The sequence below is a fragment of the Protopterus annectens genome, chromosome 13.part0 (genome assembly GCF_019279795.1).
Source record: "Protopterus annectens isolate FY-2018-M chromosome 13.part0, PAN1.0, whole genome shotgun sequence".
In the NCBI taxonomy this organism is placed as follows: Eukaryota; Metazoa; Chordata; order Ceratodontiformes; family Protopteridae; genus Protopterus; species Protopterus annectens.
Window position 1 is genome coordinate 789290633 of NC_056747.1, and position 12016 is coordinate 789302648.

At 43.6% G+C, this 12016-nt stretch overlaps 1 protein-coding gene across 1 annotated transcript in view; it reads right to left on the reverse strand.

Annotated features, from left to right (window-relative positions):
* The window catches only part of NCOR1 (nuclear receptor corepressor 1), a 4682182-nt gene that overhangs the window by 96974 nt on the left and 4573192 nt on the right, over nucleotides 1-12016 (reverse strand). Inside the window, exon 43 of the mRNA XM_044054890.1 lies at nucleotides 9606-9659. Within this exon, the coding sequence (XP_043910825.1) occupies nucleotides 9606-9659 (54 nt within the window). The remainder of the gene's footprint in view (nucleotides 1-9605; nucleotides 9660-12016) is intronic.

Below are 12016 nucleotides of genomic sequence, written 5' to 3' on the forward strand. Positions count from 1 at the left end.
AAGACTGAAAACACTATCTTTATTGAGTGTGTTACAGACTCCTGAAGGTAGATCTATGCTTTGCCTTATAAGACATTATGGACCCAGTAGTCCAGGATCTTTTGTATCGCCACAAATGGAATAGTCCCAAAAGTACCAGAATAAAATATTCATTATATAAATGAAACAAAGGAGAGAACTAGACTCATACACATTACCTTCCCCACCTCTGAAAGATATTCCCATTGCAAATTAAGCAGCGTGATACATTATCTTCCTTCAAAAAAGAACTGGGCAACTGGCTGGGTATTCATAAATTCAGCCATGGCTTTATCGGCCTGGCCCTACCCAACAGAGGCAGTTCATTCTGAAGATGGTTACTAATACGACATAAATGGTAACAACAGTCAACAGCCTTGTGTTTCATGTGAGAATAGCCAGATGTTTATGCACAGGAAGTCAAAGAAATTCTATCATTTTTTTTTTTAGACTGAGGATAATCCTGAGCCTTTCAACGGAAAAAAAACTCTGATCTTATGGAGGGTCTCTCCAAAAGAAAAACCCTCAAGTGATGAGGCTGAGGCTAGTGTTTTATCCGACTCAAGAATTTGCATATGACCCTGAAGAAATTTGGTCAACAAATGTCAGTTCATCTTCAGTGTAATAGGAATCAGATGACTCCTAGAAGAAAGGTGTCTTCCTTTTAGCACAGTAGTCTTGAAAGGGCCCAGCTGTCTGGATCTCATAAAATCCATAAGATCCTCAGCTAACTTGACTAGGTACTGTGGGTAGGCCTAAAATGAACGAGACCCAAAAGACCTAAGGCTGGGCAAGCTATTAGCAGCAACTCAGGACCCATCTAATGCCCTAAGAACTTCAGTCCATGTGGAGGCAGAGGGAGGCATTTTGCATGGTAGTCTTGTCAGATGCCTCAGATGTGCCATCAGTTACTAGAGGGAAACATGTCTCTCCCTCTTGGTCTATAAGGAGCCTAGGATGACTATGTGATACTGATGCACTGTTTTCCAAAACCCTGACTGCCTTTGGGTGCTTCTCCTTCCTTTTTCTAGGGTGTTCCGATTTTACAGGACCTGCGAGCACCATGAAATGCAAGAATCACAAACATTCTCTTTCCTTCTTAAAAAAATTCTCTAGCAACTCACCCTACACTAAATGGTCTTAGAACTGAAATAAGCACACTGAGGACAGTTGGGCACATCATGCTGTAGTCCCAGGCAGAACAGACAAACAAGTGTGTGGAAATCCCAATGGGGGATCTGTTTCCCACAGTCTAAGCAAATAGCAGCCATAGCAATGGACATCTAACAAGAAATACAGTAGACTATAATATAAAATGAATTCCTAAATGGGGTACTTAGCTTTAGCAGCTCTTTTTCTGTATTCATACCAATGAACTAAAACAAAGGCTTTATTGGTCTCCACCAGCAAGAAAGAACTGAAGAAATGATGCCAGGGAATGACTCCTACACCATGAAATCTGTGGAGAGGGTATCTGTCAGGGGAGTGGGGAAATCTCTGATATTTGGGCTTGCTGAGGGCTTCCAAACCAGGAAATCCCACCTGTTATTACTGCAACATTGAAAATAAACTGAAAAGCTGCTTTTCTTCTACAGGTCAAATTTAATTAAAAAATACAAGGATTATAATTTTTTTACATAAGTAAGGAGTCATGTTTCTTTACAGAAAGCTTTTGTGTGGTGGTGAATCATAAAATGTAAGTCATCATACAATAAGACTTGTGTAACCTTCTAATCACATTGGTCAAAGCATATCATGACTGAGGTAAACCCTAAAATAACACATCAGAGCAATGTTAAATATTAGCATTCATTGTATTACCCATTAAAAGTATTCATGAAGCTGCAACACAAAACAGAAGCTAACAAAAAAGTAGCTGCAACACGCATCAGATATTTTAACAGTTTAAAAATGATGACTCAGCACTTTGAATCAAACAGTGGTAGCGCATACAAAATGGAGGTCCAATAGCTGTAGAGTACATACACTTGGAGGATGTCTACACTGTACCATACTGTAGCACACACAAAAAATAGTGTAGGAAGCTGGGATCCAAACTGCTCTGACAAAACGGTCACCTGATAGGTGGTAGAAGGTGCAGCAGTCAGGGAGAACCTGTCAAGCAGGAAGGCACTGATAAGTGGACCACAAGGTTCAGAGCTAGGACTAGCATGCATATCAAACAACACACTGGAGATGGATGGTTTCACGTTAAGTGTGCAAATGTACTTTGTCTGACTCTCATTAAAAATACAGATGGAACAGGAGTGGCTCAATTGAAAAGAAAAAAAAATCCCTAAGCAAGGAGCTATACTCCCGCCAAAGGTCCTGACAGCATTTCAATTAAATGTAGGGTAGCTGTATCATTGGGTTAGCAGATCAATGTATATGCAATGATACCTTTTCAATTCAGCTCTATAGCATGGAGAGACACAGCCCTGACCAAGGCCCAGACATCCCAGGTTTGATAAGTGTCCTGGGTGCTAAACAGCTGGTGAGAAGAGGGACATAAGTGATATGGCAGTGCCTGCTCTCTTTTCTCAGGGAGGAGGGCTAGGCCTAAATGCTAAGGGTGTACATTTAGTTCTACTATCTCCACTGAAGACCAGAGATTTGTCACGCACACTTATTACAAAGGGGGATGGTAAGGCCTGCTGAGGATTATGGCTCTTGTGGAAGTGGGTGGCATACCTCATTAAGGCCCACTGCACTGCATAACCCCTTTGACTGTCTATGGCCATATGCAGGGGGATACAAGAGTCAAGTCAGAAAATTCCGATTATTCACAAATGAAGGCACCACCTCTTGATGCTGAACTGTTCTGTCAAGAGGAACTAATGGCCAGTTGAGCATTTGGGAATTGGGGGTGGGATTTAATAACGAGGAAAGGGATTGGAGCAAAAAAAAAAAAAGAGAGAGACTCTTCAGCAAACTGGCTGCACACACAAACTGCAAATGCAGACTCCAGACTGTTTAACTACTCTTGGGCAAACCTGCAAGGTCAACCTTTTTCCTGACACTGCCAAGTTTGGAGGAGTGGTTATAGATAGTAGAAGTTACTTTCCAGCATATCTAGTGGTTCTGTTAGGTAAGCAATTGTGTTAGCCATAATAAAAAGTGCAAAATGCCAAGCAAAAAAATCTAGTTCCAGGAACAAGGTTATGAATTTTGCACTGGAAGCACTAATTTCTAAGACAGAATTCCTCTGGTGGAGAGGCAGCTGGAATGGATTCTTCAGCATCTGAATCTTCATAATTGGAAAAAGGAGCCTCTGGCTGGTCTGTAATGTCTGAGTCATCCGCAGAATCATCAGAGGACACAGGCTCAGGGGGCTCTGCTCTAGGTCTCTTTTCTGGGGGCTGAGAGGCCCTGTCTGGGTGAGATTGGGATCCCCTAATTAAGGATATTAAATCTTCTGCCAGAGTAAGCATTTGTGAACTAGAAGTGGGCCTGAGTGAGGGTGGTTTAACAGGCACTGATTTAGCTGATTTGGCTGCTTTAGCCCTGGCAAAGGCCTTAATAGACATGGCTGCAGGAGGCCTAGCAGCACCACGTGCTGGGGTAGAGATATCCAAAGGGATGGTGTCTGATAGATCAGTAGGAACCACAGTTGTAGGCAAAATTTCTGAGGCTGATTCAGATAAGGTAGCAGGAGCCTCAGTAGTAGTCATGGATTCGGCTGAAGATTGACCAGTTTTCTCGGTTTCGGACGAAACCGAGACACTCGCGGCTTGCTTAACCGTGGTTTCGGCCGAAACGCGGACCGCGAGTGTCGGTCTTTTTCTTTGCGTTTTTTAACAATTTGGGTAGTCGGAGGATCCGACGGCATAATGTACGCAAAATCTGAGCCGAAAAACTGTTCAGCAAACTCCGACCGACGCCTAAGCGTTCGTCGGTTGAAGGAAGCACAGGCCGAACAGGCTGCTACGTCGTGGTCTGGGCCTAAGCAAGGCAGACAGTAAGAGTGGAAATCTTTATGAGGTATTTGTTTCCCACAAGTTAAACAGTTGTTGACTTTTTCTGACATCGGCTGAGGCAAGAAAGGGTCCCCAACGGGGTACTTAGCTTTTTAGAAGTCTTCGAAGTAGTATTCGGTAGTAGTAATCTCTGGATCTGACCGACCGGCACTTGCGAACAGCTTCTGCTTCAGGTGCCACGCGGCAAGAAAGACTGAGGAAAATGGCATCGGCTGATGCCTTTATACCCGAAGACCAGCAGAGATGACGTTGGGTGGAGTGCGACATCAGCCGAAGCCGGACCCAGACTTTGGAATCCGGCCGACCGAAGGGCTGCCTGACGACAGGACAACCCATTTGTTATGACTGCAGATGCATCCATGAAGGACATCATGGCCACTAAGATAGTATGAGGTAATAGGGACTTGGAAATAAAAGGTATAGCTCACAACACTGTAAATGTGCACAATGGAGGGAAGAACAAAAAATATAAGCATACAGATACAACTGCATGAAAAGGGTGCACAAAGACTGCACATCTACAAACAAAAATGGTGAAGGACTGATGGAGAGCAAAGCAAGACTGAAGTCTGACACCTAGATGTTTGACAAAGAAAATTATAAAAACTACAGTGTGACTACATGCCAGTATACACTACTTGTGAGACTGCGGCATCTGGGGGAATTCACCACAAAATATAGCAATCTTACAATTAGTATAGATACCGTACGTACACAGGGACTCTCCTACAAAAAATGCTGTAGTCTCGTTACAATGAGTTTTGGATTTTAGTCTTTGCATGAAAAAGTGAATTTTACTGTTTGCATTTTCCAGTGTTAACACTGGTCTGTCATACTTAAGTCATACAGCTAGGTGAATGAATCATGGATGTGTACTTGCACACGGAAAAAGAGGATAAATTAAGAATGACACTTGGAAATATGACTTTAGGGAAAGGATGGTAGAGTCACTGCATGTCCTATTTGACAGGATTAAGAATAGTTTAACAGCAAGACTTAAAGGTGCCAAAGAGAGGTGGAAAAGGGGAAACTCAGCAGAGCTACATGCTATATTTTTGCTTGTGTACATGCTAAAGGTCTTTATGTCCAAATACATATGCATGTACCTAATAACATACTAAGCGGTGGGTTACAGAAAATTTACCCACTCTCACTGAAGCCAAATGACTTTGGGTTCTGCCAACATGACATGAAAGATGGGTTACCTCCTTTAATAATCAAGTTTTAATCATAATAATCAAACCCCCCTTTTCCCCATTTTCTACATGGGGTTGGGGTGGCATGTCAACTATTGCCATCTTTCTATCTATACAATACAACTCTACTGCCTTATTCAACACTCATGCTTGACTGCTGCAGGTCTTCTCTCACACAATCTATCTACCTCTTTGCTGGATGCCCCAGTTTCCTCTCACCTTCTTCCTGTCTGTCCCAAATCATCTTCACCAGATTCTTTTTGGCTGTTCTGCACATGTGCCCAAACCACTGTAATCTGTCCTTTTTTACCTTTTCTGCAACTGAAGATACTTTGGCTTCTGCTCTTATGTCTTCATTTCTTCTTCTGCCCACAGTGTGCACCCCTACCACTTGTCTGAAGCACTTCATCACCATCAGCTCTAGCTTCTTCAATTGCTCTGCCTTTACTGCCCAGGTTTCTGTCTCATACCGTAGTACTGGTTGCACCACTTTTTTTTGTACACCTCACTTCTCAGTTTCATTGGCATTCTTCTGTCACATACTACACCTGACAGACTGCACCAGCTGGGTGCAGCCCCTCTAATTCTAGCTCTGACCTCCTCATTCAGACATCCTTTCTTCTCATCCACCCGGATACATGAAGCTGTTAGCCTGTTTCATTATTTCCCTTCTATCTCAATTCTCAGCTTATCTGAACTCTCACCATTTGCTGCCATTACAACTGGCTTACCAGTAGTCAGTGCCTTCAGTTTTGCATTCCATTCACCTACCCTTTGCTGAAGTTCTTGCTCAGTCTGCCTGTAATACTACACCACCTGCATACAGCAACTCTGTTGATCTGTCCCCTCTGACCTGCTGGCTAATGTAGTCCATCACCAGTATGAACAAAAGTGGGCTCAGAGCTGAACCCTGGTGCACACCCACTCCCAGCTGGAACCCTTCTGTGAGACTGAACACTGTTCATATTTGTACTCGAGTCATTGGGTCCTTGTACATAGCCTACACTAACTGAACCAGTGTTTTGGGGACTTTGAAGTACAGCAGGACTTGGGACCTTGTCATATGCTTTCTCCAAGTCTAGGGATGGCTAGTTGGACTCTTCCCCCAACTCTAGCTTCTTCTCAACTACCTGTCCCACTGCAAACATCAGGTTGGTTGTGCCGCATCCTGATCTGAATCCAAACTGCTCATCTCCTCATCTTACATTCTACTACTCTGTGTATCCGTTAACCAGTCTCCCTATTCAGAACTTTCATGAAGCGTGACAGGAGTTTCATACCTCTGTACTGCCCATAGTTGTGAATGCTCCCTTTGTTCTTTAACACTGGCATTAGTGGATCTACTTCTAAACCTCAACCTCATATAACTAAACTTCATTTTCATGAGACAAAAATAGCGAAAGCTGAAATACCCAAATGGCAACTCTTTCCCAGGATAAGTAAACAATTGCCCAAACTTACACGAAACACAAGCCAAAGAAAACCCACCTAGGTGAGGGGCCGTGCCCCCCCCAATTACACACACAAACTCTGGGATCGCACTACAGTGGAGAAAAGGGTATGTTGGGCAAGTGTTTATTTACCCTAGGATAAATTCGTTGTTCAGGTATTTAAGCTTTCTTGATTTTCGTCTCGCAAAAATGAAGTTCGGTTATATGATGTTCGAGGTTTAGAAGTAGATCCACATTACTATGCTTATTCTCCAGTCATCTGGGATAAGCCTCTCTCCACACTACTATGAGTAGCTTCAAGGGCCACCTGTCCCCTATCTCACCCAGTATCTTTACCATATCTCCTGGGACCTCATCTGATCTTGCTGCTTCCCCTGAGTTCATTTTCCTTAGTGCTGTTCTTATTTTTTCTATGGTGGGCTCCTACTCTTCTCTCATCACAGGCTGTGTCTGGAACAGTACAGCATCTGCGGGTTTTCTTCAGTCAGAAACTGCTAGAAATACTCCTTCCATCTGCCTTTGATGTCCTGTGGCAACTCTTATGTAGGGGGTCTGACTTATCTTCTTTACCTTTCTGTCTTTGCCTTGTAACCTGATACAGTTTTTTTGCGTCACCTATTGATTTGCTTTCCAGAAGCTGGTAGAAAGCCTCTGGTGCCTTGTTCTTTGCTACTGCATCAGCTCTCTCAGCCTCACTGTTAGCCAAACAGTATTCCTTCCTAGCCTGGTCCGTATTTTCTAGCACCCACTTTTTCCTGCAATCCTTCCTTTCTTTTGATGACTTTCTGGACTTCTGCATTCCACCACCAGCTTTGCTTGCATACCTTATTTCTGTACCTGGTTTGACTGCATATCTGTTCTGTAGTCCTCACACATGATGTTTTGAGGCACTGCCATTCTTCATCAACTCCACCTATTTCCTCCCCTTCTTGAGATGCTAGAACCCTGAGTAATTCCTTGAACTAGTGTGGTTTCTCTAAAGTCAACTTCCAGTCATCAGTGCGCTTGCTCTGCTGACCTTAGAGCCCTCTCTGACCTCTGCTTGCAGTTGATTGTGGCAACCAGTGGTTTATGCTACAGGCTGACTGTTTCACTGGGAATGACTTTGCAATCACTGGTTCTACCCGTCTCCTTTCCTTACCGGGAGGAAGTCTACCCGAGTTGCATGTTGGCCACTCTTGTACGTGATCTTGTGACTTTCTCTCTTTCTGAACCATGTGCTGGTATCAAGCCATCTGCCAGACAGCAGTCTAGAATTACTTCTTTATTCCTGTTTCACCACCCATGTGGACCCAGGCATTGCTCATATTCTATTCTGTCTGTGCCGGTATGTGCATTCATATCACCCATTATTAACACCAATTCATGTTTTCCTACTTTATCTAGCAGGTCCTGTAACAGCTCTCTGAAAGTACCCTCGTTTCCTCACTATCACAACTGTGCTGTGCAGCAAAAGGTGAGATAATGAATACTGCCATATCATTATGCTGGAGTCTGACTAATTCTGATGACATCCCTTACTGTCTTCTGAAGCCTCTCCCTCACCACTATTCCCACACCATTTCTAGCCTGTCCTCCTCCTGGGTAGTAGACTCTGGATCCCAAGCCAAGTGGCTTTGCTGCACTGCCCTTTCATCTTGTTTCCTGGATACACAGGATTGTCCAGCCTCATCCTTAGTATGTCATCCACTTCTAAGCTACACTCTGTCAGTGAACCTTACAGTGTGTGAGGCAATTCTTAGTTCATGTTAGGCAGGTTTCTTGGTTTTATGTCTAGCTTTCACTTAACAGAGCTCTCCCAGGTAAATTAAGCTGGACAACTGGACACCACCAGCCAGTAGTTTAACCCATGGCTGCTGGGCTTTATAGCAGGCCAAATAGGACACCCCCTCCCATCATTAGCATGGGTCCTTGGCATAAGCTGGAGTAGCCCAGCCACAACACGCAGACTGTGATCTGTGTTATTCTATCATCAGGATACTGCACACCACAGCAGATGCCCAAAGTGGTTGGTTTGTGCAAGTCTTATCCCTATAGGGCACTGTGTAGAGTCAGTGCTACTGCCCACAGCTTCATTATATTGGTGAGTTTGAGATGGAAACACTCGGCATGTTTTCTTTTCAGAGGTAGGAGAAACCCTACAGAGACATAAGGAGAACATGCAAACTCCAAACAGGCATTGGCTGGATGTTAGTATTGAACCTTATACCTTGTGCATTGGAGGCAAAGACTTCAAAAATTATGCCAACTGGTATTTTGTAGTTTTAGTATAGGCATTTAATTATCTCCACTTCCGGTGGAGCATCATTCAACAAACTGTGTGCAATGCAATTATTTACACCACCACTATATTATCAAATATATACTGTTCTTAGGAATAAGAAAATCTGAGAAGCCTTGATGGCACAGCTGGCAGTGCAACTGGAATGGCATTCTGGAGGGCATGGGTTGAATTTCCATGTTAGGTACTTAATTCCCTCTCCCTCACGTGCATACCTGTCCCCCAAAATATGCACACCACAGTGGGTTGGCAGAGGGATGGTGGTGGCTGCAATAAGTCCATTAAACAATATCCTTTTGGTCTCTGCCTCTACACAAATTGAATGTAATTAACTGTATTTTGCTCAATGCTGTAATCATTTTCATTTATTTCTGCCTCCTAATCACATCATGTAATGCGTCCACAAACACACATATGCACACACTTGCATCTTGATATTTTACTGTCTGCACCAAAGTCCCTTCACTTTGATTTTTATACACATTTATTTGAGGGCAGAAGGTGACTGAGCCTATGCACATTTCTTTCTGACGTCAACAGAATTTTCCCGGATACCTTCCCTCTCCCACTTCATGCCCCATGGTTTCCTGAATGCCTCTGGGGATTCCAGACATTGCAAGCAGCATACAATCACATGTTCACATGTCCTCAAATACTACATCACAAACTGCTGAAAGAGTACCTGAAGTTGTGACAGCTGGCAAGTTGAAAATTTCAGTTCCCGGCTGGGTGTTGGCTACAAAATAAAAATAAAGAAAAGCTTAATGCACAGAATATGGACTATTACAAACAGAAGGCAAAAAATGTTGTCTGCCTAGTTGCTTATCTTTACAGTTTAATAAACATTTAATATCTTTAGCTTATCTCACAAATAATTTGAACCAAATCAGAAACAAATGCTAACTTTATTGAAATACTAAACTAATCAACCTAATAAAAAAAAAAACTTCTTTAATGACTACTGTGACATCTTAGCTGTCAGTGCAACATAAAACTAAATGGTCCAAGTCTTAAAACAGATATAAATGCCATTTACTTTTAAAATCATCAATCTGTCCTGCCCAGTCAAAATATGCACTTTGCTAACATTTGCAATATGGGTAAGAGCTTAACTTCTTTGTCAAAAAAAATCTTGTTTTCCCGCCTTACTGAACTAGAATAGTCCAGTCTTCAGAGTTTGCTGATCTCTGGGCTTTGTCTTGGTTCCTGTGCTATTCCATATCCTTATTTGGATAAAAGGAAGCATCTTTGTTCACCAGTGGGAGTGGGGAGCACTGAGCAGCCTATTTGTCCCTAGAGGAGTGGTTCCAGCCAGAAACTTGTAGTTTATTGGCCATTTTGGGTCAATTCCTAGCTCTTTTCAACCCCCTGCTATAAAGGCCGCTTCACACAACCACAACACACGCTGCTGAAACCCTTACAAATGCCTTCTACGAGCACCTCCAGGAATCTATGGATCAAGCAATCCCTAATAAAATCAAGACCCTTTCCACCAATGGCAGGCGCCGGTCTGGTGGACCCCAGCCATAAACAAACTCTACAACAAGAGGAGAAAGCTACTACATGACAGAGCAAAATCCCTAAAAGGGAAGGCATCTCTGATCAATACTAGCAAAAAACTACGATCACTCATAAAATCATCCAAGGCCAACTTTGAAAGAAAAATCGCTAAAGACACAAAAGACAATCATAAGGCCTTCTTTAGCTATGTTAGAAACCTTGGTGGAAACTCCCAGATATGCTCAGAATTAGTCCAAAATGATACAAAAATCACTGAACCCACAGACATTGCCAACATACTGGCAGACAGGTTCAGTGCAAATTTCTCCCTCCCTCCCCAAAAAGAGAAATATCTATCCCACCAGAGTCTAGCCTCCCAAACATCTCAGATGCCCAGGTGAGAGCTGCTCTCTCTAAAGCAAAAAACACAGCATCAATGGGACCGGACGGTGTCCCCGGCTGTGTGCTACACAAACTCAATGAGGAACTAAACCCACACATAAGGCTGCTGTTTAATCTTAGCCTTACTACAGGATACGTACCCAAAGAATGGCGTACGGCAACTGTGGTCCCACTCCATAAAGGCGGTGCTTCTACGGACCCTGGAAATTACCGCCCCCTAAGCTTGACGAGCCTTGTCTGCAAAGCTATGGAGAGGATCATAATGGAACTCATAAATAAAGACATTGGGGACCTACAGACACTGGATCCTACCCAATTTGGCTTTGTCAAGGGCAGATCCTGCCTCTTGAACTTGGTTGACTTTTTCGAAGCAGTCACTAAGGCCATTGATGAGGGTAAGGCAGTTCACACAGCCTACCTTGACCTAGCAAAAGCGTTCGACACAATACCCCACTCGGGCATCATAGAAAAGCTCACCAGCTTAGATGTAAACCCATATGTCACAAGATGGGTTGCAAACTGGCTCAAGGACAGAACCCACAGGCTTAGAGTGGCTGGTGCCATGTCAGACTCTAAGCCGGTCACGAGCGGTGTCCCACTGGGCTCAGTCCTGGGCCCCCTCTTGCTCGGCATTTATTTTTCTGAAGTGCAGGCAAACATAGGGGGATTGTGGCTGACAAAATTTGCAGATGACTGCAAACTGGGCACCATAATTGACACTCCATCAGACACAGACATCCTCCAGAGAGGTCTCATAGAAATGGATAACTGGTGCCAGAGCCATGGCCTTAAGCTAAATGCCAAAAAATGTATAGTCATACCCTTTGGGAAAAACAAGGTAACCCCTAATTACCACATAGGTGGTAATCCATTAAACACGGAAGAAGTTATCAGGGACCTGGGGACCCAAGTTGACAGTAACCTCTCTTTTGACACTCACATTGCCAAAGTGGTTAGGAAGACCTTCTACATTGCCCACCTGATCATGAAGGGATTCACATCCAGATCAGGAGAGGTCATTGTACCCCTGTACTCTTCAATTATCAGACCAATGACTGAGTACAACAACGCCCCATTCGGAATGTACCTTACCCGACACCTGCAGCAGTTGGAAAGACCCCAAAAGTTCCTCACCAAAAGGATAAAGGGGCTCAAACACATGTCATACGATGCCCGACTGAAGAAACTCCA